The sequence below is a fragment of the Tenrec ecaudatus genome, chromosome 10 (genome assembly GCF_050624435.1).
Source record: "Tenrec ecaudatus isolate mTenEca1 chromosome 10, mTenEca1.hap1, whole genome shotgun sequence".
Taxonomy (NCBI): domain Eukaryota; kingdom Metazoa; phylum Chordata; class Mammalia; order Afrosoricida; family Tenrecidae; genus Tenrec; species Tenrec ecaudatus.
Window position 1 is genome coordinate 122,659,008 of NC_134539.1, and position 24,238 is coordinate 122,683,245.

The following is a 24,238-nucleotide window of genomic DNA, read 5'->3' on the forward strand; positions in this document are numbered from 1 at the left end:
TGGGGTCAAAGTTATGATTAAATGTGTTTGTGGGTGTACTGATGTAATTCTGCTACAAAATTTACCTTGGAGAGGGGGCGGTAAGATTTCTTTCACTGAATTCTTTATATTGAGGTGCAAAATATATAGTATATAAATCTAACATGTACATCTTGAGGAAATTTTACATCGAACAGTCGTGCAATCGTTACCCAGATCCAGGTAAGAACAGTATCAGAAAACCCTGTCAGCACTCCTCATTTTCACCCCTCCTCACCCAGATAAACCACCAAACACCACCGCCAGGGACTTCGATTAGCACAGACTGGCCCTGCTGATGGCAAACACTACTGTAGATGCTGGGGATATGGCACTGAATCCAAATGTTAACAGTATGACCCTTCATGTGGAAAGTGGTATGTTGTACACAGCTGGGAAAGATCATAGTTTACAGGTGTAATTTTACATAGGGTGATAGGAGAAGGCCTCACTAACAGGTGGCATTTGAAAAAAAATGCTATGGAGGAGAGAAACATCATGTGGCCCTAACATTTCCATGATCTTCCCACAAATGACCAAGCATTAATGACATGGTCTTTTTAACTTCTCTGAGCCTCAAACACTTCCTCTTTTCTATAAAGGGGTGATACTACTATCTATCACCAAAGGGGGAAGGATGGGGCTGTCGACTCTTGTCAATACTGAAGGAGCGGTTCTACTCTGTCCCCCAGGGTTGCTATGAGTTGGAACCAACTCCATGGCAATAAGCGTCTCATGATAGATTTAAGATAAAATTTATTGTGGGACAAAATGCTTGCATTATGCACCTTTAAGAACTATCTCTGTGGGATCAAGTTGACAACAGCAACTAGAAAGTGGGGAACCTTGGGGAAGAGTGAGTTTCTGTTAGTGAGGGTAAGAACAATTGCACAACTCCACGTATGCAACCCATGTTATTAAACTATACACGCAAAAGCTGTTCAATTAGTGTACATTTTGTTGTATACATTCTCAACAACAAAATAAGTAAGACGCAGAGAAAAAAAGAAATGATCTGAACAAAAAATACCCAAATTCACTGCCATTAAGTCAATTCCAACTCAGTGACTGTGTATAATTCAGTGGTACAATGGGGATATTGCTCAGCTGCCAAGCAAAAGGTAGACAGTTGAACGTACCAGCTAGCTGCTAAATTGGAGGAAAATGTAGCCATCTACTTCCATTAACCACCAGTTTTCCCTTAGCTTGTCTTATTCTGGTGGCTTGTGTTTTGCTGTGATGCTGGAGGTTCTGTGCCTGGAAAGGGACATCATGCATGTAAAGGGGAGGGCTAGGGAAAAAGAGGAAGGTCCCTGACAAGATGGACTGACACAGTGGGGCCACAATGGACTCAGACATTACAATTGTGAGGATGGTGCAGGACTGGATGATGTTTTGTTCTGCTATAGGTAGGGTTGCTATGAGCCAGAACCAACTTAACAGTACCTAACAACTTCCATAAAGATCATAGCTTTGGTAATACTGTGACGGCAATTCTCCACTGTCCCAACAAACCAAAACCACAGCCACCATATCAGTTCCAACCCACAGCAGCCATACCGGCAGCAGATGACTTGGTTAGCAGCAGAATGACTAACTGCGCCATCAGAACTGCTTAGATAAAAACCGGAGTTTTTGGAAACTCAGACAAGCATTGGGTCGTTTTTCTTTTTCAGATACTAGACAAGTTTTAAAAATTAAAGTCTACATTACCAGCATTAAAATTAGCCTGTATCTTGCTTCCTTTTCTTCTTTCTCTGTCAAAAATGAACTATGGTAGTCCTTAAAGGGGCTGGCTTTTTACTCAGTTAACTGGGGTATGCCTAGCCTCTAAAATAAAACAAAAATCCTCTGAGGTCCAAATATACAGAAGTTTAGAGAAAATGGTTCATTATGTAGGAATTTATCGGAATCTACTAGGGGAGAAAACTACCTTTGATATTTACCAGCTTGTTTTTTAGCTCCAAGTAACTAATGAGTATTCTCATTCAAAATCGTATTTTTAAAAAAAGAAAAACTTTAAACATCCAGAGATTTGAAAACTTAGTATGGAATTTACAAAACTGTCAATGATAAGAAATGAGAAACAGAATTTTTAGTTGAGATAAAACCAATCTAATGTAACACAGTTATAAATGGGCCTGGAATGCGGAATAGAGAGGTTTAACTAAATGCTAGATCTAAAGTTGAAATGAATTTATTTCTAAAGTTCATGTACATTGGCTACAACAATGGGCTCAAACACAGCAATTATTAAGATGGCACACACTGGCAGTGTTTATTTCTGCTGCACTTAAACATGCCTATGAGTAGGAAAGACTTGCTGGCACTTAACAATACGCCATCAACTTGAAAATGTCAAGTTCATGCCAAAAAGCTGAGATAGATTGCAAGATTGAGTAATAAGAAGAAAAGTGGCACGTCAGTTTTAATGACAAGGATTATTTAGTGAAAAACTATGCAAACCTAAAAAACTGGTTCCAAGTTAAAAAGAAAGTAAAGTAAGACTAATTTTAAGCACTTTATCAAACTTCAATATAATGAATGCATTGCTTCAAAAAGACCTATCTATAGTTGTAGAACTTTAAAAATGAATATAGCAATGCAATGATGCTGGAAAATCATACATAAGCTGATAATTACACATCAGAAAAGATATAACAAAATTGGACAGATTCATTAAATAAGCACTTAAGAGTAATGAAATATTTGTATTAAAAAGGAAGTGAACTGAACAGTGAAAGAGGAAAGAGCTAAACGAGTTCTCAAACATTAGAGTGAGGGTGTCAACCTTTAGAATCTGTGAGAAATTTTAGAACAAATGAACAAAGTAGTGCTTTATTTCATGGGCTATATAAACTTACTGAACTCATTAGCCGAAGGCATAGTAAAAATGAAAACTTTGCATAAGTTAATCAATGCAGCCTTATAGTAGGGAAAAGGATGACAAGTAAGTCTAAAAGGGCATCGCTCTATATTATAGAACAGTATCGGTCATCGAGAGTCTGCAGTACATGCTGAGAGGCTAGCAATGGAGTCTACCCTGGGGCACACCTTGGAAGAAAGGCTTCAAGATTATCTTCTGAAAAATTAGCTACAGACAATATCAGAGAGCACAGTTCTGCTCTGACATATGGGTCGCCATGAGCCAAAATTGACCCAATTCTGGATTGACTGGTTACTGGAACAATACGCATTTCTACTTTCTGACATCTATCTATACATTGTGCTTTAGATTTAAAAAAAAAGTCCTATGTTACCACTGCAAGGTAGGAAAAATGAAAAGCTGGCTACCTAGAGAAATTTTCTTAAGAATCTACCACTAGGTTAACTTACTGTACGTACTCATGTATAAGCTGAGTCTTGAAGCACATTTTTAATGCAGTTTTTGTGGTGAAATTAGGTGCCTTGGCTGATATTCAGGTCAGGTAAAACTCGAGTAGATATGGTATTTACCCAAGACTACAAGATAATTAAGAAAAATTTAAGAGTTTCTGTTTGGAGTTCCAAAGATGTAAAATGCAGGAGAGAACTAGAGATTTGTCAGGTAAACCAGCATGTTGGCTAATTACAAACAAAAACCCCTTATGCAATAGGAAAGAAGTGTAACAAATGTACTTGACACACTGAATGAATGTATGGATCGTGATAAGAGCTGGAAGAGCCCCCAATAAAAGTTGTTAATAAAAAAGAAAGAAAGAGGAATGGAGTATAATGGTTAATTCTGCTGTTGATATCTTAATTGACTCTAGTCCTGGGCCAGGTTATCTGGGTGTACTGAGCAATTATAACAGAGGGTGTGTTAGTACTTAATACACTCTCAGTTTTCAACTTCATGAGCAAGAATACAAAAGCATACATAGTCTGTTTGGTACAAGTTTCAAAGAAAGGCCTTTCTAGAGGCATTTACAAAAGACGTGTGAAACACAAACCTGAAAGAGACTTTAACAAAGGTGATCCAATGCATCACCATTCCTTATGTTTCCCCACATCTGTAAATAGGCGTGCAAAGGGAAAGAATGAGGTGGACATTAAAACAAAACTATATTCCACTCCAATATCCAAAGCAAACAAGAAACACTTTACTATTGATCATGCTTTGTTAAGGAGTAAGCTATATTAACCTTATATTTTCATTTAAAAATGATCTAGCATGACTTAGAATGCTTCATCAAAGCAAGTTCATTTTTGGTCTATTTTAATTTGATCAGAGTAAGTGAGCATCCTCCCAATCCCCCAATATTCTTTTTCCCCCTGTGAAGAATAACCAGCCCCTATCAAAATTGTCTAGCACGCCCTTTTCCTAAATTACTGTTGTTACCCTTCCCCCTCCCCTGCTCCAAAGGCAAGTAGAATAATATTTCCCGAGGTTGGACTTCAATGTGTGTCACAAGATCACACGTTTGACACAGAAGCGCACATGTAGGCACAAATGGGCTCAGGACTGTCCTGGCAGTAGCTTGCAGCAAGAAGCAACTGGCTGTCCTGACCAGTCAGCTAATCTTACAGGGAAGAGATAAAGAAATGGAAGACCTACTAAAGGGGAGAAGGTTAAAGGTTGGGGAAGAAGCTAGAAGGAGAGTTAAAAATAAAGTAAAATCTCTCTGAGAAAGCAAATAAAAAGACATTAAGAATTTCATCTTTAAAAAAATTTCACCATAAATCACTCTGAGTGTGCTTTGAAATTGTAACTATAGAGCTATTTTAGGTGCGACCTTTTCTTGTTGAACCAAATGCAAGAAAGGAACCTTTGGTATTGAAGCCTAACTGTGCTAGTAGTAGAAACAGAATCCTTCAAAAGAGGTCACTTAAAATTGCTTAATCTTGATGGTACTTTGTGGTAAAATCATGAGCCAGTACTGAAAGAAGATCTAGTGGCCAGCCTTTTCAAAAACTAAGTTATTGGGTGTGGCTGGTTGATTCTGAAAAGAGAAGCTACATAGGGCCGTGGTAGCTTTGACAACGCCTTTCATGATAAAGAAGTATGTTTAACATGTGTTTCCAGTGCTCATTATGGTAAAGTTTATCAGTTTAACGCTGCCTACAAACAAGAGATCCTGAAAGCAGGAAGCTTTTCTGTAGAACTGACGCAATTCTGCAAAGCTTAATGCAAACCCTCTAGAGTCCACGTTGACAAATTCTTTTAACAAGCCCTGCGGTTACAGGGAAGCTGGTTTCACTCTGACTCATTCCAGCTCAAACAGTTTACTGGAAATGAAGGGGAGGGGAATTTTCAGAAGTCATGTGATGGCCAGACAAACCACAACCAGTGAAGGCTCAGCAGAGTCAAAAACAGGTCCCAGCAACAGTTGACACCCAGAGGGTTTCAAATGGCTCTAAATTTTATGAACCTGAATCCTGTTTGATTTCAGATCATCTACACCACAATCCTCCCAGCCCCCGAAATCTATGCACGTTAAGTAGATACTTCATAGGGGGTTAAAGAAGCAGGCATTGATACGGTGTGGCCAACTGCTAACACTTCACAGGCAAATGAGCCAAACAGAAAGTAGCATAAAAGGAATATTTAAAACATTTAGTGAGTGTGTAAATAATGATCAACAATCTTTTTCCTTCATCTCTAAGGTCAAACAATCAAATAGACATTCTCTTATTATCAGGGATTCAAAAGAACCTGTGTGCTCTGAAGGTGCTCACTGAGAGCGTATGCATAAAAGGAAAAAGTGCTGGCCAAAAGATAAGAAACGCCATAAGAAGTTACTAATTTTACCTGTTTTTCACTAATATAATGAAATAACTTAAAATTCCCCAAACAGGGCAGGGAGTATTGATGCTTTAAACCATGTAGCACCTACTAGTAAGGTGTAACAACTTGCTTGCTGTTGGGCATCAGGCTGATGCCAGCTCTAGGGAGACATCCGCGCTGTACAGTCAAACACTGCCTGGTCTTGAGTTCACTGTTGTGGCGATTTGTAGCACCCTCGCACCCAGCGGGCTCATCTTCCAGCACTACATTGGACAATATGCTGTTGTGATCCATATGGCTTTCGTTGGCTAATTTTGGGAAGCAGATACCCAGATTTGTGGTTCTAGTTTCTCTGGGTCTGGGACGTTTCTGTAACCTGACCCTCCTGAGTAACCCTGCCAGTACTTGTGGCCAAGACAACACAACAAACGACAGGTGGGTGATACAAGGGCTTAGTAGTAAAACAATTTGGTAAGTTAATGTCAATATGTAGAGTAAGTGACAATTAGTGATACATCTAAACACCATACTCCTACCTAGAACCTAGAAAAAGGTTCCTTTAAATTAAGAGAAATTAAATGCAGGATCGTGAACTATCCTACATAAAACAAGTTACTACTCAACCTGAAGAAAGATTTCCATATTCCTTTAAAAGGTGAAGTGTCAAGGCTTCGCAGTGTGATTGAAGTACAGGAACAGTAGGACACAGTAAATTTTACACAGTCAACAGCCTAACATTCTGGGAAAAAGAAACCATGTAGCTAGCTCATTTGGACAGATGGGTGTTTAAAAAAGCAAAATTATTCAAACCATAGTCTTCTAAGTAATATGTACAACATTCCTAACCTTATTGTGCAAACTTTAAAAATGAAAATCCTACAACTACCCCCATACTTCAAGTCATTCCATCAGTAATGTTGGCTACAACCCTAAAAGATTAGCCTTAAGAGGATACATTCATCAAATAAGTTACTCTATTTTCAAGCTTTTATTACTAATGTGTCTAACTTTCCCCCTTTGACTATATTCAATTACCTGTATACTGAAGTACAAGCCAAGTTTTTCAGCACATTTTTAATGCAGTTTTTGTGGTAATATTAGGTGCCTCGGCTGATATTTGGGTTGGCTTATACTCGAGTATATATGGTAGAACAAATAAGTCAAAAAATAATTTCTGCATTTATGACTTTTCACACTTTATTTTCCAGAGTATGGAAAAATGCTAAATTCTGTCTTTTAATTACTCTTGCAGTGTTTATTCAAAACATCTATTGCACAAATAGTATCTGCAAGACTAGGCAGAAAAGTGTTGAATATATGCACATTTTTCAGGGCTGGTCTAAGTCCTGGGAGAGATAAGAAAATCCATTCATAGCATTACAATAAGGCAGTAATCAGTGGTACATGAGAGAAATAACTAGGATGCTAAAGAAACTCAGAAGAAATCATTTCCAGGGGCATAAGGGTGTCACAGAACATTTCATGAAGATGTACCATAGAAACTTGAAACGCAAGTAGAAATCAGAAAAGTGGGTATGCACATGGCAGGAAATGACAGTGTAAGCACAGTTATAAAGAGGAACAATTCTACATGTGGGAAAAAAGTGAATTACATTTCACCAGAGCAGTAACTTTTAAGCCTTAAAAACTAAAGTGTATGAAATTACAACACATGGTTGCTCTTGTTGAATGGGTATCTCATGTGTTCCTTACAGGGAAATCTGAACATGATCAATCAAAAGGCTGAAGAATCGTTAAAGGGAAATGAAAATGGATTTGTAGAGATTGAGGGTTAAGTAATGGAGGAAATGAAGTTTATTCTTATTTTGAAAATGGACACAGGAAAACACATAACACAGCTTCAGTGAAATAGATTCCTATCCTTCAAGTTACACAGCCTTTCACACTCTCTTTGATGATAAAGGTCTGAACCAGTAGTGGGAAGGCAAAGGAGAAGGTGCATTTCAAGAAAATATAGCACAGAATCAGTAGGTTTTATAGGCTGAGGGGGCAAGGGAATTAAATGACTTAAGAGTTTGACCAAAGGTGATTGTGAGGACAATATCATAACGGAGATTAGAAACAATGAGGGAAAAGATCCTAAAGAGAATAATTACGCTTTCAAGAAATAGTGCACAAAGCACAGAAATCGATACCTGGACCTAGCATCCATAAATGCTGTTAGAATTGCTCAAGGTCATAGGAAGCTGCATCCATTTAGGTCTACTTCCCACAGATTCTAGGGAAAGCATGACAGAAAGCCAAGGGAAGAAGCAAGTCAGTTTAATAGAAAAATACTGCCTCATCTCAATACCATGGTAACAAAACCAAATCACAAGGAATCTGAATGCAAGTAAATGCTTTTATCTTTTTTCTTCAAACAGTCAAATTTGGAATTTAAACAAATAGTTAGCTTTAAAATTGTTACTTAGTAACAGTAAAATCATACCCATTAATCTAAATGGAGTGCACATGGCAAAGCAATGAGAGCCAAAGAATAAGTCCAATAAAGGGGTTTTACTTTAAAGAATATGTATATATAAAACCATTTCTCTGACTCCTACATGATTCTACCATTTAATCTACTCATAGTTATTGATTTAGTATATATTTGTTGTTTTAGTTACAATTAGTAAAAACTTCTCCATATTTAAATGTGGCCGTCATGTTGGGAGTTTTACAAAACAGATATACCTAAAAGCAGCGGTAATGAAGGTTATGTGTCAACTCAACTGGGTCATAGTTCTCAGATGTTTAGCAGCTTTGTAATGAAAGAGTTGTCCTCTGTATGTGAAGAGAGGGTGTAACCACTTGTGTAATTAAAAATCATGTAAATATGAGGAGGGAAATAACACAAGCAAAGATCCTAAACAAATCTGAGGCTAAGAAAATAAGAAATGTTTTCAAGTTAATGAATTTTGGGGGGTGGTGAAATCCTCTTAAATTGTCATAAATTTATTTGCAAAGTGAAAAAAAAACCCCAACTAAAACAAACACGAAGGTGCCACAATATAGTACCAAACAGCTGAAGTCTAAGATTACATCAACAATAAAAAAACAAAAGAACTCGTTCCCAGCAGGATCTCTGAAGACAAAGCAGGCACATAAGCAAATGTGGCGAAGAAAGCTGATGGTGCCCGGCTATCAAAAGATACAGCGTCCGGGGTCTTAATGGCTTGAAGATAAACAAGCGACCATCTAGCTCAGAAACAACAAAGCCCGCATGGAAGCACACCAGTCTGTGTAATCACGAGGTGTCGATAGAATCAGGTATCAAAGAACAAAAAATCATATCATTGTGAATGAGGGGGAGTGCGGAGTGGAGACCCAAAGCCCATCTGTAGGTAACTGGACATCCCCTTACAGAAAGGTTGCGGAGAGGAGAGGAGACGAGCCAGTCAGGGTACAGATTAGCACTGATGAAACACACAACTTTCCTCTAGCTCTTTAATGCTTCTTCTCCCCACTATCAATGACCCCAATCCAGCTAGACCAGAGCATGTAAACTGGTACAGATAAGAGCTGGAAACCAGGGAATCCAGGACAGATAAACCCCTCACGACCAATACTGAGAGTAGCAATACCAGGAGGGAAGGGGAAGGTGTGGGGAGAGAGGGGGAACCAATCACAACAATCTACATAGAACCTCCTCCCAGGGGGATGGACAAGTCACATGGGTAAAGGGCGACAGTGGATGGTGTAAGCGATGAAAACAATCATAATTTATCAGGGGTTCATAAGGGTAGGAGGGTGGGGGAAGCAGAGAGAAAGAGGAACTGACACCAAGGGCTCAAACAGAAAGAAAATGTTTTGAAAATGATGATGGCAACTTATGTACAAATGTGCTTGATGCAATTGATGGATGGGTTGTTTTAGGAGCTGTAAGAGCCTCCAATAAGACGATTCTTTTAAGAGAGAGAGAGAGAACTAGGGTGAGTTTGGCTCTGAGACACTCGGCTGTGCTTCCTTATTTACAAAGCAGGCTGTGCCATCCACTTCACAGTTGTACTGAAGACTTTATTCTTGTGCCTAACACACAGTTTTATTGACTCCATAGGAAGATAAAAGGGAACATATTCAGACTCAGCAGGATATACTGTCCCTGTGGGTTTCTGAGATTGTAACTCTTTTTTTTTAATATCACTTTATTGGGGGCTCGTACAACTCTAATCACAGCCCATACATACATCTACTGTTTCAAGAGCATTTGTGAGACTGTACCTCTTTATAGGAGTAGAAAGTCTCATCTTTTCAACATAAGGAAATATGAAATTAGTGGAAAAGAAATGTACAGTTAACATAAAATGGTTATGCTAATGATCGGTTCCAAAGGATGAAAACAACCAAACCTCATAATCATCCGAAGTATTGCGTGCTGTCTGGTTCCACGACTGAACACAAAGTGGAATTATACTAACTCTGGTAAAAAAAGGTCAGTAACATAATCAAGGTCATAAAATACAAACAAACAAACAAACAAATCCTTAAATGTTTCTGAGAAAAGAAATGGTCAGTCTTTTCTTGGCCAAATTAAATGGATAAAATGAATCACAATTGGGAGGGGGGAGCGGGGAGGGAGGGGAAAAAAAAAAGAGGACCTGATGCAAGGGGCTTAAGTGGAGAGCAAATGCTTTGAGAATGATTGGGGCAGGGAAGGTGTGGATGTGCTTTATACAATTGATGTATGTATATGAATGGATTGTGATAAGAGTTGTATGAGCCCCTAATAAAATGTAAAAAAAGAAAAGGAAAAAAAAAAAGAAAGAAAATGATTAGGGCACAGAATGTACAGATGTGCTTTATACAATTGATGTATGTACATATATGGATTGTGATAAGAGTTGTATGAGTCCCTAATAAAATGTTTTAAAAATCATAATTTACTTCTTCATGTTCTGGAAAATGTAAACTTTTTAGAAGTTAATCCTTTAGATGGAAACAAGCTTACAAAAATGTTTTATTTATACTGGAGACAGGGAATCTAGGACAGACGAACCCCTCAACACCAGCGGTGGGAGTGGCGACACCAGGAGGGAAGGGCGTGTAGAAAGGGAGAACCGATCTCGGAGATCTATGTGTAACCTCCTCTCTGGGAGATGGGCAATGGGGAGGTGGATGAGGGGAGACGCCGGGGAGTGTAAGATAAGATATAATAATTATTTATAAACTATCAAGGGACCAGGGATGGGATCGGGGAGGGGGGGGGATGGGGGAAAAAAAAAAGGGAAACCAAGATGATTCCAGGAACCCAAGTGGAAGGTGAATTATGAGAATGATGAGTGCAACGAATGTATAAGGGTGCTTTGCTCAATAGATGTATGTACAGATTGTGATAAGAGCCTTATGAGCCCCAATAAAAAGATTTAAAAAAATAATAATTGACATGGAAGAAACACACCGGCCAGTGCGATCACGAGGTGCCAAGGGACCAGGTATAAGGCATCATGCAAAAAAAAAAAAGATATAAGTGTGTGTATGTATGTGTATATGTGTGTATATGTATATGTATATATGTATATATATACCATATTAAATGAAGGGGGGAGTGCAGAGTGGAGACCCAAGGCCCAAGTGTCGGCCAATGGAGATCCCCTCATAGAGGGGTTTAGGAGAGGAGATGGGTTAATTAGGGTGCGAGGTAGTACCGATGAAGAACACAGCTTTCCCCCAGATCCTGGATGCTTCCTCCCCCCGGCTACCATGATCCGAATTCTACCTTGCAGGGCTGGATAGGACAGAGGCTGTACACTGGTACATATGAGGGCTGGAGGTACAGGGAATCCAGGGTGGATGATACCTTCAGGACCAAGGATGTGAGGAGCGATGATGGGAGAGTGGAGGGTGAGTGGGTTGGAAAGGGGGAACTGATTACAAGGATCCACATGTGACCTCTTCCCTGGGAGAGGGACAGCAGAGAAGGGGGGAAGGGAGACTCCGGATAGGGCAAGATATGACAAAATAACGATGTATAAATTACCAAGGGCACATGAGGGAGGGGGGCAAGGGGAGAGAGGGGAAAAAAAAAAAAGAGGACCTGATGCAAGGGGCTTAAGTGGAGAGCAAATGCCTTGAGAATGATTGGGGCGGGGAATGTACGGATGTGCTTTATACAATTGATGTATGTATATGTATGGATTGTGATAAGAGTTGTATGAGTCCCTAATAAAATGTAAAAAAAGAAAAGAGGAGAAAAAAATGATTAGGGCAAAGACTGTACAGATGTGCTTTATACAATTGATGTATGTATATGTATGAACTGTGATAAGAATTGTATGAGCACCAATAAATTGTTAAAAAAAAAGATACATAAATAACACAAGAACTGAAAGTAAAAAAAAAGGTATACAAATTTGAGTAAAAAAATGTTTTATGGGGCTTAAGTGGAGAGCAAATGCCTTGAGAATGACTGGGACAGGGAATGTATGGGTGTGCTTTATACAATTGATGTATGTATATGTATGGATTGTGGTAAGAGTTGTTGGAGTCCCTAATAAAATGTAAAAGAAGAAAAGAGAAAAAAATGATTAGGGCAAAGACTGTACAGATGTGCTTTATACAATTGATGTATGTATATGTATGAACTGTGAAAAGAATTGTATCAGCCCCAATAAATTGTTAAAAAAAATGTTTTATTTATAATCCTAAATTCAAAAACTTTTATCATTCAGTCCAATGTTGTAACCCATGTGGGAAATGCTGCTTATGGATACTATATAGAATAAGGTGCTCTTTCTGTTTGGAATAGCAGTTCCATTGTAGATAATTAAAAGTGGCAGAAAATTCTTTTTCTATACTGAGTCAAGATGAACCTCAGATGAATTTCACCCATTGCAGTTTATACAAAGTTTTTCTTATATATGGGATTTCTGCTAAAAAAGATCGGCTGGGCCATAATCTTACAAGATTATAATCTTAACCCATTATGTAATTAACAAATAAACAAACAAGAAGCAGGCACCACTATGATAATTTCTTTGAAGAATTAATACCAGATTAGTCCCCAAAACTTGAGAGTACTGATGATGTCCTAAATGTTCAACTCTTCCATGATGCGATTCACCTCCATCTCCTGTGTCCCCTTGAGTATATTCCCTCAAGTTTTTGGGTTCTGTAAATCGCTGCAATGTCCCACAGAAACTCATGGAAGTTTGAAGAAATGTCTCACTTGGTGGTGGGTGCTGTTCAGTACAAAATTAGAAGGCCAGGGAAAGGTAGGCCGGAGGCCTCACTGCACTGCTAGTTCTTGCCGGTGACAAAGGCACTCCTCTTGCTTCTCAGGGAGCTTATATTTTACTCAGAAGGATGGAACTGCAGAGACTTCTGCTCACAATAACTCACAGGCTAATCCTGCTAGGCCCATGCAGGACAAGGTGCTGTGGTGGGAGTTAGGTGGAATATCAATAGTGCAATCACTATCTTTTAAGGAGGTCCAACTATAATAATCCATTCTCTACCCCTGGACTTAATTTGGCAGTAGGCATTGGCATTCTACCAATCTACTACTCTCCACCAACCAGACTTTGCAAACCACTCCAGAAACAACTTTTCTCTCTCAGCTGTAGCATATTATTCTTTACATCTCTTACAAGGAATAGTAACCAATATAACCATTAAACAAAGATCAGCAGTTCAAAACCACCAGTCACTCCAAGGGAAAAAGATGTCCTTTTCTACTCCTGTAGAGTTAACAGTTTCAGAAACTCTATCACCCCAGCCTATGGGTTCATTGTGAGTCAGCATCAACTCTGCATTACTGTTGTTCAGCAGATAATACCTCCAAATATCACATAAGGGATAATGGCTGGAAGGGCCATATTAATTGACTCTAACCCACCCACTGCCATCAAGTTGATTCTGACTATATAAAACCAAAACACTCATTGCCATCAAACCTAAGTGATGGCTGTATAACTCTTTTATTTGTTTTGTTCTTTTATTTTTTCAAGTCTTTTAATATATTTAAACCATTGTGTTGTGTTATACACAGAGTATGTATCAACAAGAGTTTCAAAAATAGCAGAGTTGAGTCCATCTACACAAAGTTCAAAAACTGGCAAAACATGTTGCTTAGTGATACGTATCGTCACCAAGTTGATGCCTACTCACAGTGGCCCTACAGAGCAAGATAAAACTGGCCCTGTGGGTTTTCCTAGACTGTAACTCTTTGCTGGAGTAAAAGTCTTGTTTTGTGTGAAGTGGATGGTGGTTTTGAACTGCTAATCTGTGGATTGCAGCCCAAGACAAAACCACTGCCCCACCAGGGCTTCACAGCAACCCTATTAAAAAACAAACAAACAAACAAACAAACAAATTCACTGCTATCAAGTCAATGTCCACTCATAGTGACCCTCTAGGAAGGGCAGAACTGCCCCTACAGTTTCTGTGGATGTAAATCTTTACAGGAGCAGACAGTCTTACCTTTCACAGTGAGCTGCTTCAAACAGCTAATTTCAAAAGTAGCAGCCCAATGTATAACCCAGTAAGCTACTAGGGTTCCATATGATGCAAACAGGATGTGTAAAACCACTCATAGGATTTATGTGACCTTGAAGCCATTGGTTGTGGCCTACCAAGAGGAATGGTCAATTTGCTGTGCCTCCAGATACTTGGCAGGCATCCAGAGGTTAAACACAAGTAAAAGTCTCAATATTAAATGGAAATCTCTAATCCAACTGTTCTCTAGCATAGTTTAGAAAGGCAGGTGTGTCGCTTATATTACTTAGGGAAATAATGGGAGAATTGTTCACTCGAGAAACCAAACTATCCTTAAGGAAATCAATGAATACTGCTATATGAAGCTGCTCAATAAATATGCAAATCTGCCACTCCATCTTCGGATACAGAAGCCTCCCTATCACCAAGCTGTTGAAAGCATAGTTTTGATTCTTTAAAATGACTTATTTTTATACATAACAATGGCCTCTCAATTGGAAAATCTAGTAGGATACTTTGAAAAAGATCTAAGCCTCAGACAATACATCTAAAAGCTTCTAGAGAGAAATAAAGGAAAAATATAGACTGAGAAATCAACAGAGGGCATTCAGCCCAAAACTCGAACCCACCCCCATTGACTCTAATTCATACTGACCTTAGAGGACAGAGCAGAACTGTTTGCCCCAGATTTTCTAAGGCTGTACATCTGGGCATAAGAGAATAATAGCCTTATCTTTCTTCTGTGGAACAGATGATGGGGCTTGAACCACTGGCCCTGTGGTTAACTCAAAACTCACTGGCACCTAGTGGGGTCCAACTCACAGTGACTATTTCAGACAGGGTAGAACTGCCCGTGTGGGCTTCTGAGACTGCTAAGTCTTTATGGGAGTAGAAAGCCTCATCTTTCTCCCGTAGAATGGCTAGTAGTTCTGAACTATTGATCTTGAGGTTAGCAGCCCAAAGCATAACCACTACACCACCTGGGCACCAGGACTCCTTAAATAAGGAGAGAGACTTACAAGCCCCAGAGAGACTTGAACTCTAACCCTGGTTTACAAGACTAGTGCTCTAACCTCTGAGCATAGGGTCCCGCCAGCAGGCCTTAGTCCTCTTTAATATTACAGCCGAAGCCTGTAGGCAATCAAGCAATGCCTTCTATAGTCTATGGGAAAAAAATACTTTTCAATATAGAAACTATGTTCAGCTAATCAATTACGTGTCACAGAAGAACACAAGCATTTTTCAGAATAAAAAGCTTACATTTTCAGCTAACTCATTTGTTCCTAGGAAGCTACTGGCAGATGTTCAACCAAAATGCAGGAGTAAATAAAGAAAAAGAATAGCAAAGGATTCAAAACAAGAGGGAGCAAAGGAAATGACAGCATGACAACTGTGCGGAAGGACAAGAGAACAAACAGCAAGTCCACATGGGAGGAGAAGGGAGGGCTCTAGAATGATGACCCCAAGAGAAAAATGGAATTGATATTTTATAGGTATTATCAAGCAGAAAGTGATACTGAGAAGTGTTTTATAGAGCTGATAGAGAGGCAAAGAAGACAAGCCAGAGATTTCAAGAAACGATGCAAATGGAAAATAAGTCAACTGTAAGGAAAATGACAAGCTTTGTAAAAAGAAAAATAATTACAGCTGGCTTAACAGAGGACAATGTTTATACACAATTGACTTTAAGGAATATAGGACACACATTAACCTGTCAACCCATCAGCAACCTGCACTTGTAGTAACTGACAGGCTGACATATCTGAATCTATTCAGTTCTGTTGTAGACACTCTCCTTGTGGCCTCAGTACATAAGGACATTGAATGGCCCTGGACAAGCATTGCAAATAGGATGGATCAAACAAGAAATGCTAATAAATATTAAAATCTTTCTGTGAAAGATTGCCTGGAAATAAGACATTCCCTCTCAGATGATCTCATATTAATTACAAAAGGCAAAAAAATACCTTTAACCAAATGACCCAACACCATGGGAGGCACCAAGAGGAAAGCATGCAGCTACCTGCCACACAGTTACCAGTCAGAATGAATTGACACAACAAAGTCTAACCTAAATCCAAGCACAAGGAAAAATTTAGAGAAAATGAAGTCGAGGAATGTTCTTAAAAATAATTTGTCTGGATTCTAACAAACTATTGATGCCAGAAAACACTGAAATAAGGCAGAAAGGGATAGGGAAGTTTTCTAAAGAATACTAAATAAAGAGACATGGCAACTAAATGCAACTATAAAAGCTACTGTTGGATGGCACTGGATTATGCAAGCATGCGTTGCTGAATTGGAGAATGCTTTGTTGAGGATATGTTTGCCATAATTAAAAACTATTTACATGAATTTTAAAAATGCAAAAAAAAATCATTGGGTCAAGTGGGAATATTTGGCTGTGGACAAAGCTCGATGTATGTGAAATGTACACTGTGGTTTTGTAGGAGACTGCTCATATTCGAACACACAGGCAGAATGGCTGGCTATTCTATAGTCATTCTACATATTTAAAGAGTGTTTCTAGTGTGTTGTCACTTGATTGAGTTGCGGCTTTTAAAAAAAAAAGATCATTTGATATAGAAATGTTTTTCCCCCTCCTTGTAACACAATGATTTTAAACTTTTGTGGCATCAGATTCCTCTGAGAAGAAAACTAGGAACTAATTCATCCAAAAAATGTGTATAAAAATGTGTGAGCCATCGGACAAAATCACAGGAGATAAAAAAGGTAATGTCCTTCATAATAGCCAAGCACAAACTGAAATATCTAGGGATCAAACTGACTAAAATAATAAAAGATTTGTATGAGGAAAACAAGAGTGATCTCAACAAATGGAAGAATATCCCATGCTGGTAGATCGGAAGACTCAATATCGTAAAGGTATCAGTTCTGCACAAGGCACTTACTACATACCGTATATACTCGTATATAAGTCGAGTTTTTTTAAAAGCACATTTTTAATGCAGTTTTTGTGGTAAAATTAGGTGCCTCTGCTGATATTTGGGTCGGCTTATACACAAGTACATACAGTAAGTTTAATGCAATCCCGATACAATTACCCTCATCTTTCTTCAGAGAAATGGGAAAACTGATTACCAACTTCATACGGAAAAGAAAAAAGCCCAGAATTAATGGAGAACTACTCAAGAAGAAGGACACAGGGGGAGGCTTGCTTTACCTGACTTTAGTACATATTAAACAGCCACACTGGTCAAAAACCACATGATATTGGTATAATGACAGATACTTAGACCAATGGAAAAGAACTGAAAACCCACAAATAAAATCATCAGCATACAGACAACTGATGTTTGATAAGGGCCCCAATATCCAATGGGAAGCAGATACCCTCTTCAACAAGTGGTGCTGGAAAAAATGGATATCTACCTGCAGACAAATGAAGCAAGACCCTATCTCACTCCAGGCACAAGAATAAACTCAAGGTTGATCACAAACCTCTAGGTAAAACCCTTATTAGGGCAGTCAATGAGAGACGTGGGACCAATCTGAGAACTTTGGCGCATGGAGTACATAGGCTATCAGAAAGAGGGAAGGACACAAATACAGATGAGTCACAAATTGATAAGTAGGATATACTGAAGATAAAGCACCTGTGTACATTGAAAGAATTCACCAAGAGCGTATTAAGAGAGCCCACAGACTGGGAAAACATCTTTAGGAATGACACATCAGACAAGGGCCTTATTACTAAAATCTACAATACTCTGCTAGCTTCCAAAAAGAAAAAAAACTAATTGCCCTCTGAGAAGGTGGCCAAAAGACCTGAACAAAAGTGTCAGCAGGGAGTCCGCCTCGTTGCCTACTCGTCTTCTCCGCTGACATCTTGCTCCAATTCCTGCTTGGATTTACGTTTGGCAACATCGTTGGGATGTATCTGGCTCAGAACTATGACATACCAAACCTATCCAAGAAACTTGAAGACATTAAGAAGGACGTGGACACCAAGAAGAAGCCACCTAGCTCCTGAGACGACTACGTTGCCCTTGGACTCATGGACGGGCCCGACTTTTAAGGGCTGCCTCACCTTGACCTCAGACCCATTTCTATCGCTGTCTCAGGCCCCGAGTTGCTATACAGCCCAAATGGGGCACCAGTTAGCGCTCCCAGTATCGATCCCACATCCCCACCATGCCCACCCTTCTTCCAGCTGCTTGGGGGACCCTCAGACTGGATGGGGGTGCTAGAGCAGTAAACACACCTGAAACTCAAAAAAAAAAAAAAAAGTGTCAGCAGGGCAGAAATCCGAGTGGCCAATAAACATATAAGAAAATGTTCCAGATCATCATCCATAAGAGAAATGCAAATTAAAATAACAATGAGATACCATCTAACACCCCCAAAGATAGCCCAATTAAAAAAAAAAAAAGAAAGCAACTAGCGTTGGAGGGACTATGATGAGATAGGAACTCTCGTCCACTGCTGGTGGACCTGTAGGTATGTCGTCCAGCCACTATGGAGACTGATTTGGCGATATCTCAAACAGATAGAAATCGAGCTACTCTAAGACCCAGCAAACCTCCTACTGGGCATATACCCAGAAGAGGCAAGAAACAAACCAGGCCAGACATCTGTGCTCCAATGTTCATCGCAACAAAGTTCACAATTTCACGCAGTTGGGAACAACCCAAGCTTCCATCAGCAGAGGAAAGGAACAGAAAGCTGTGGTACAGACATACGATGGAGTGCTACACATCCCTAAAAAGAACCGGAGGAAATCATGCTAAGTGAAGTAAGCCAAGCACAAAAGGACAAGTACAGCATGAGTCCGCTGTGGTAAGCATAACGATGCAAAAGGGGCATAAGGAAAAAGCTACTGTATACAAATGTTTTGAGAATGATGATGGAAACAAATGTACAACTGTACTTGACACAATGGATGGATGTATGGAATGTGATAAGAGTTGTACGAGCCCCCAATAAAATGATTTTTTAAAAATTTGTGGGCAATATATACATTCACAAATCAATGTTAAAGAACAAATTTTAGGAGCTCTCTCTCTAAAAACATGTAACGTGGAAGTTCCTAAGTGGAAATGACATATTGCAAAGTTAGTCATGATACTCATTTTGAAGGAAAGCTTTCTTACCCACCAATACTACAATAACAACAAAAACCTGAAATCAGATCCATTGCCTGTCAATTCAGACTCATAGTTACCCTACATAGGGGTTTCCTAGGCCATAAATCTTTATAGGAATAGACAGCCTCATCTTTGTCTATAGAGTACCTGGTGAGTTTGAACTACTAACGTTGTGGTTAACAGTGCCTAACCCACCCCACCACCAAGTCTCCAAGGATAGGTTTATTTTGAATTAAGAGCCTGATCCATTTGTCTCCCCCTACTTATGCAGTATTCTGCTTGGCAACACTTACAAACATATAATGAAGAAAGAATGTTTCATATACCTATAATCTCATTGGCAACATAGATTTACTTTGATTTCTGACAATATATGTTTTAATATATGAGGTTTCAAATAGTTCATGGAGAAATGAAATTAAAGAATAACTGATGAGAATGATGAGGGCAACGAATGTATAAGGGTGCTTTACTCAATTGATGTGTGTATGGATTGTGATAAGAGTTGTATGAGTCCCAATAAAATGATTTATTAAAAAAAAAGAATAACTGAATTTTTCCAAGAACACTTTGAAACCTCCTCGTAGTAATTGTTCTTTTTAATCAACTCTTTCTCCAGTATAAAACAAAGGTTATTATCACCTTTGTAGTTCAGCCTTTCTGAATATCCTACCTCGATTTTAATTTCATTTTGTTTTCACTTAGCATTTTCTTCTCCAGAATTAACGACTGACAATGGCACTTTAATCATAACCTCTGTAAGGATAACTAGAGTTTTCTATTTTTCCCACTGCTCTTACTTGGGCAGCTTCTGCATGTTCCAGCATCTCTTCAAATTCCTGATATTCTTCATCATCCGGTTCAGCACCTGAGAGGCGAGCTGCCCTTGCCATGAAATATGGAGGAAGTTCTCCAATTGCTGTTCCAACACCCTACGTGAAAAACCCAGGATATTTAAGTGAGGCTCTGCTCTCAACTCAGTTACATGAAATAAAACAAATCTAAACTTTTCTATAACAAGAAAAGCATTGTTTTGAGGGGAAAGCATGTCACATTATCAGAAGGACCTGAGTTTAAATCCGGGCCCTGAATCTGTAATATGTTGCCTGGGGTTTCCCTCAAAATAATGGAGAAGAGAGTAAGGTTACAGGTTAAAACATTATTAGTCATGAGTCAATATATGTTTAAGAATAAAAGTGGAAAAAAAGTAATTGCCACATGTTATTCAAAACCTAAACTTCCCTTAAAACCTGTTAAGTCCGTTTTCAATAGTTGTGAAAGTAATCAAAAGGTGCAAACTTATGACAAGTTTCCTTACACTCAAAAGGCAGTATTAAGTGAACTGAAATGAAACCAAGTGATTGTACTTATACCTAGATACCATAGTTATTTATTTATTCATTTCCCTTTTCTCTATATAAGCTATGAAGTAAATAAATTCTTCTTTATCTTCTATCATTAAAGCATTAAGAAAGGGCATCAAAGAACTGAGGGGAACAATTAATATTTGACACCTTCTTGGGTAATTATATAATAAAAAATAAGTTCTCTTTATTTCCACCCCTTAGAAAACAAAAGTCTAAGTATTAATGTGTATGGCAAACATGGACTTGATGGTGGTGATGTTCAAGAAGTCCCTAAAGCAGCACAGGAAGCTGGTGGTTATCTTCAGGTGTGTGTTTAAACCCAGACTTCTGCACTCTGTGCGTAACTATTTTTAATGCCACCGACTGTAGTATCGAGTAAGAATTCAGCATAAAATTCAAGAAAGTAAAAACTTACTTTTTTATTGATGTGACACAAAGGTGTCAATCGCAAATTAATTAAAGAGTCAAAGCATCCAGAGGAGAAAACAGCAAGTTATTTTCTAGGTGACTCTCAAACGATGGACAGAAGACGTGATGCCTAATCCCCACTGAGGAAAACTGTAACAGTCACTGTAACTAATGGTGTCACATCCCGAGAGTGTGTGCTAGTAGAAAATGTCAAATTATTCTCTAAATACAATCTGATATATGTTACATTCCTTACATGAGAAAAGAGAGTTCCATGGAAACAAGAAGAGCAAACATTTGATCAGTAATAGTCATTAATCAACATCCCTCTGCTCTGTGAAAAGATTTATACTGGACTACTGTGAGAGCAATAAATGCATTGGCATTGACATTCATCTACTATGTGCAAAATCTTTCCTTTTTTTTTTGGCAAAATCTTATTCTGATTGCCTCGAAAGTAATACATTTAAAGAACGGTCTGTATTTTTTTAGGAGGTTGAAATTTATTTGGAGAAGAAAGTCAATAATCCAGTAAAGTGAACGTAAGGCATGAATGGAGCCAGGCCAAAAGAGCACTAGAGACAATACGGATGATGGGAGTTAGGATGAGCAGCCAGCTGGGCTGTACGTTTCCCTTTGCTGGCATCAGTCTAATCCAATCATGTAAATAATTGTTCAAAGAACAAAACATTAAGAAAAACAAAAATTTATGGTTTCTAGCTTGTTTCCAGTATATTGTTATTCCAATAATAGTTTTTCATCATGACTGTGGTCAAATTTATAAAACATGCGCAACTAGAATAATGAATTTGCTTCCAGTGTTTACAAAAGAGAACAGGAAATATGACAATTTTTCCTGTCTTTCATAGTCGACAAGTTCAATGTATGGCACTTCCCTTAAAACTCTTTCTAAACAAAATAAAACTGTTAACATCTAAGGGTGTTACACACCTCTGTCTCTTTTATGGGCAAAAGATTTATGTTCATTTTACTTATCACTTTTTCACCAATAATACGCATTTTATATGGTTTTTGTAAACAGCAGCAATCTCTTTGTGTATCTGTTTTCTAAATACACTATGCACATTATATGCGAGAGTGAGGTATGTGCAGAAAATACAATACTGAAGCATTTTAAGCCACATCACACTTTCTTTATTCCCTAAGTGCAGCTGAGTACTTCAGCAGACACATAAATGAATAAACACAAAAGATGAATTAAAAATAATTCAATAATAATTATTTATAAACTATCAAGGGACCAGGGGTGGGATCGGGGAGGGAGGGGGTTGGGGAAAAAAAAAAAAGGGAAACCGAGCTGATTCCAGGAACCCAAGTGGAAGGTGAATTATGAGAGTGACGAGTGCAACGAATGTATAAGGGTGCTTTGCTCAATAGATGTATGTACAGATTGTGATAAGAGCCTTATGAGCCCCAATAAAAATATTTAAAAAAATAATAATTCAAATGGTAGCAAGTTGTTTTCAACAAAAAATTATTCCTTAATGATGGCTACATGAATATAAGCGCATAAAAACAAACAGAATACTATTTGTTGGAATTTTAAAAATTGTGTTAATTAATGGAAAAAAGGAGGAAACATGGCAAGTCATTGGGAGTTTGCTTAGTTCGACCTACCAGCTGCTCCAGAGGCAAAATGTGGCAGTGTGCTTCCATAAATATTTAGTTTTAGAAATTCTATAGGGTAGCTATGTCCTGCCTTATAGGGTTACCAAACGGAATCAATGGCAGTGTCTACTAAATAGTGACCAGACCACACTTTACATAGTATTATAGTTCCACCATACATACTCCTTTCCCCTGTTGTCAAGGCATCATGCTTCTGTGGTGCCCAAAGCGTCATGCCTTCCTTCTAAGGACCATTCCTTAGGAGACGCTCCCTTTGCCTGAGGACTTCATGAATCATGGAGGTAGGTAACATTCACTGACTAGGTAGGTTTCAATCCCATTTAAAAATATAAAAATGTATCAGGAAGGTGAGATTGGTTTTAGAGAAATATGAAAATGCACATCTTACCCACATGCAGGCCTCAATCCTAACTTTTGAGATGATGCTCCACAAAGAAATAGCTCCTTCAGGGCTCGCTTCATCTGGACAAACAATCTGATCGGGATAGGGCGGTTCCGGGAAATTAACCGAATTACATTCATAAGCAGCTAATGTAACTGAAGCTATATGCGGACCCTAAGAAACAAGTAAGAAAGTGGGTTAGAAAAGTACAGAAACAAAAAGGCATTGCCAGCATACGTATTATTTTAATAATCCTTTCAGCACCATTCAAAGGAACTCCGTGGGCGACGATCCTTTAGACTCACATTGACAATACCACTCTTTTTCATTACTTGGTGAAGTAAGCATCTTCCACCCTTTTCCTTTTACCACAGCAAAGATGAAACTATGGAACCAGGATTAGTAAGTTTTTCCACAAACACTTTTGTGCTGCTTTATCTTTATTTTGAAATAATACAAATTAATCATATAAATAAAATAGATTAATATTTAGATGCATGATAAAGGCTTAAGTATTCAGAAACCAAAACCCCCCTGCTACTGAATTTGTTCTGACTCACAGTGAGGTGCCTGACACTGTGAATCTTTACAGGAGCAGCTTGCCCCATTCTCTCTTGGAGAGCAGCTGTTGGGTTTGAACAGATGACCCTGTGGCTAGTGGTCCAAAGCCCAATCATACTACCACCACGGTTAAAGACAGTGGCTCACAAAAATACATATGGGGGATTCAAAGAGTTCTTGGAAAAAAGGATTGAATGACTCCAGAATACTAAGGTATCTGCATAAGAATCACTAGGAAGCTTGTTAAATATGTAAATTACAACAATACGTAAATTACCGGTTCACCTACCATAGATTAGTTCAAAAGTAGAGCTGGGAACCATAATTTTTACAACAAAAGTCTTTCAGGGATTCTTTTTTTTTTTTTTCAGGGATTCTAATAGGTAGGAGTTTTGGGAGCCACTGGAAGAATAATAAATTAAGAGTCAGAAAAACAACCTTGGATGAGTTGGGCTCTCTTGATCTCAGTTTATTCTGCTGAAAAATGAAGGAATTAGACTTGTTTCTAGATCTAAAATGCTACAATTCTAAAGTAATTAAGTGGTTACTAAAATCAAGTGCCAATTTCCAAAATTCTCAGGTGGTGTAAAACCTAAAAGTTGGA

At 38.5% G+C, this 24,238-nt stretch overlaps 2 protein-coding genes across 2 annotated transcripts in view; one reads left to right on the top strand and one right to left on the bottom strand.

Moving 5' to 3' along the window:
* Positions 1-24,238, bottom strand: part of VMP1 (vacuole membrane protein 1) — a 110,519-nt gene that overhangs the window by 40,496 nt on the left and 45,785 nt on the right. Inside the window, exons 6-7 of the mRNA XM_075561503.1 lie at positions 23,080-23,247; positions 20,067-20,198 (exon numbers count right to left, since the gene is read on the bottom strand). Coding sequence (XP_075417618.1) covers positions 20,067-20,198; positions 23,080-23,247 — 300 coding nt within the window. The remainder of the gene's footprint in view (positions 1-20,066; positions 20,199-23,079; positions 23,248-24,238) is intronic.
* Positions 144-18,152, top strand: LOC142460224 (short transmembrane mitochondrial protein 1-like). Its single transcript, XM_075562457.1, has 2 exons — positions 144-201; positions 17,968-18,152. The coding sequence occupies exons 1-2, from the start codon at positions 144-146 to the stop codon at positions 18,150-18,152; spliced, it is 243 nt and encodes an 80-aa protein (XP_075418572.1).

What these genes read in the sequence shown, in the direction of transcription:
- LOC142460224 (XM_075562457.1), top strand. Translation starts at nt 144, where the DNA reads ATGTACATCTTGAGGAAATTTTACATCGAACAGTCGTGCAATCGTTAC. An exon ending in CAATCGTTACCCAGATCCAG is followed by an intron (nt 202 to 17,967) that starts GTAAGAACAGTA and finishes AAGTGTCAGCAG; the next exon opens with GGAGTCCGCCTCGTTGCCTA.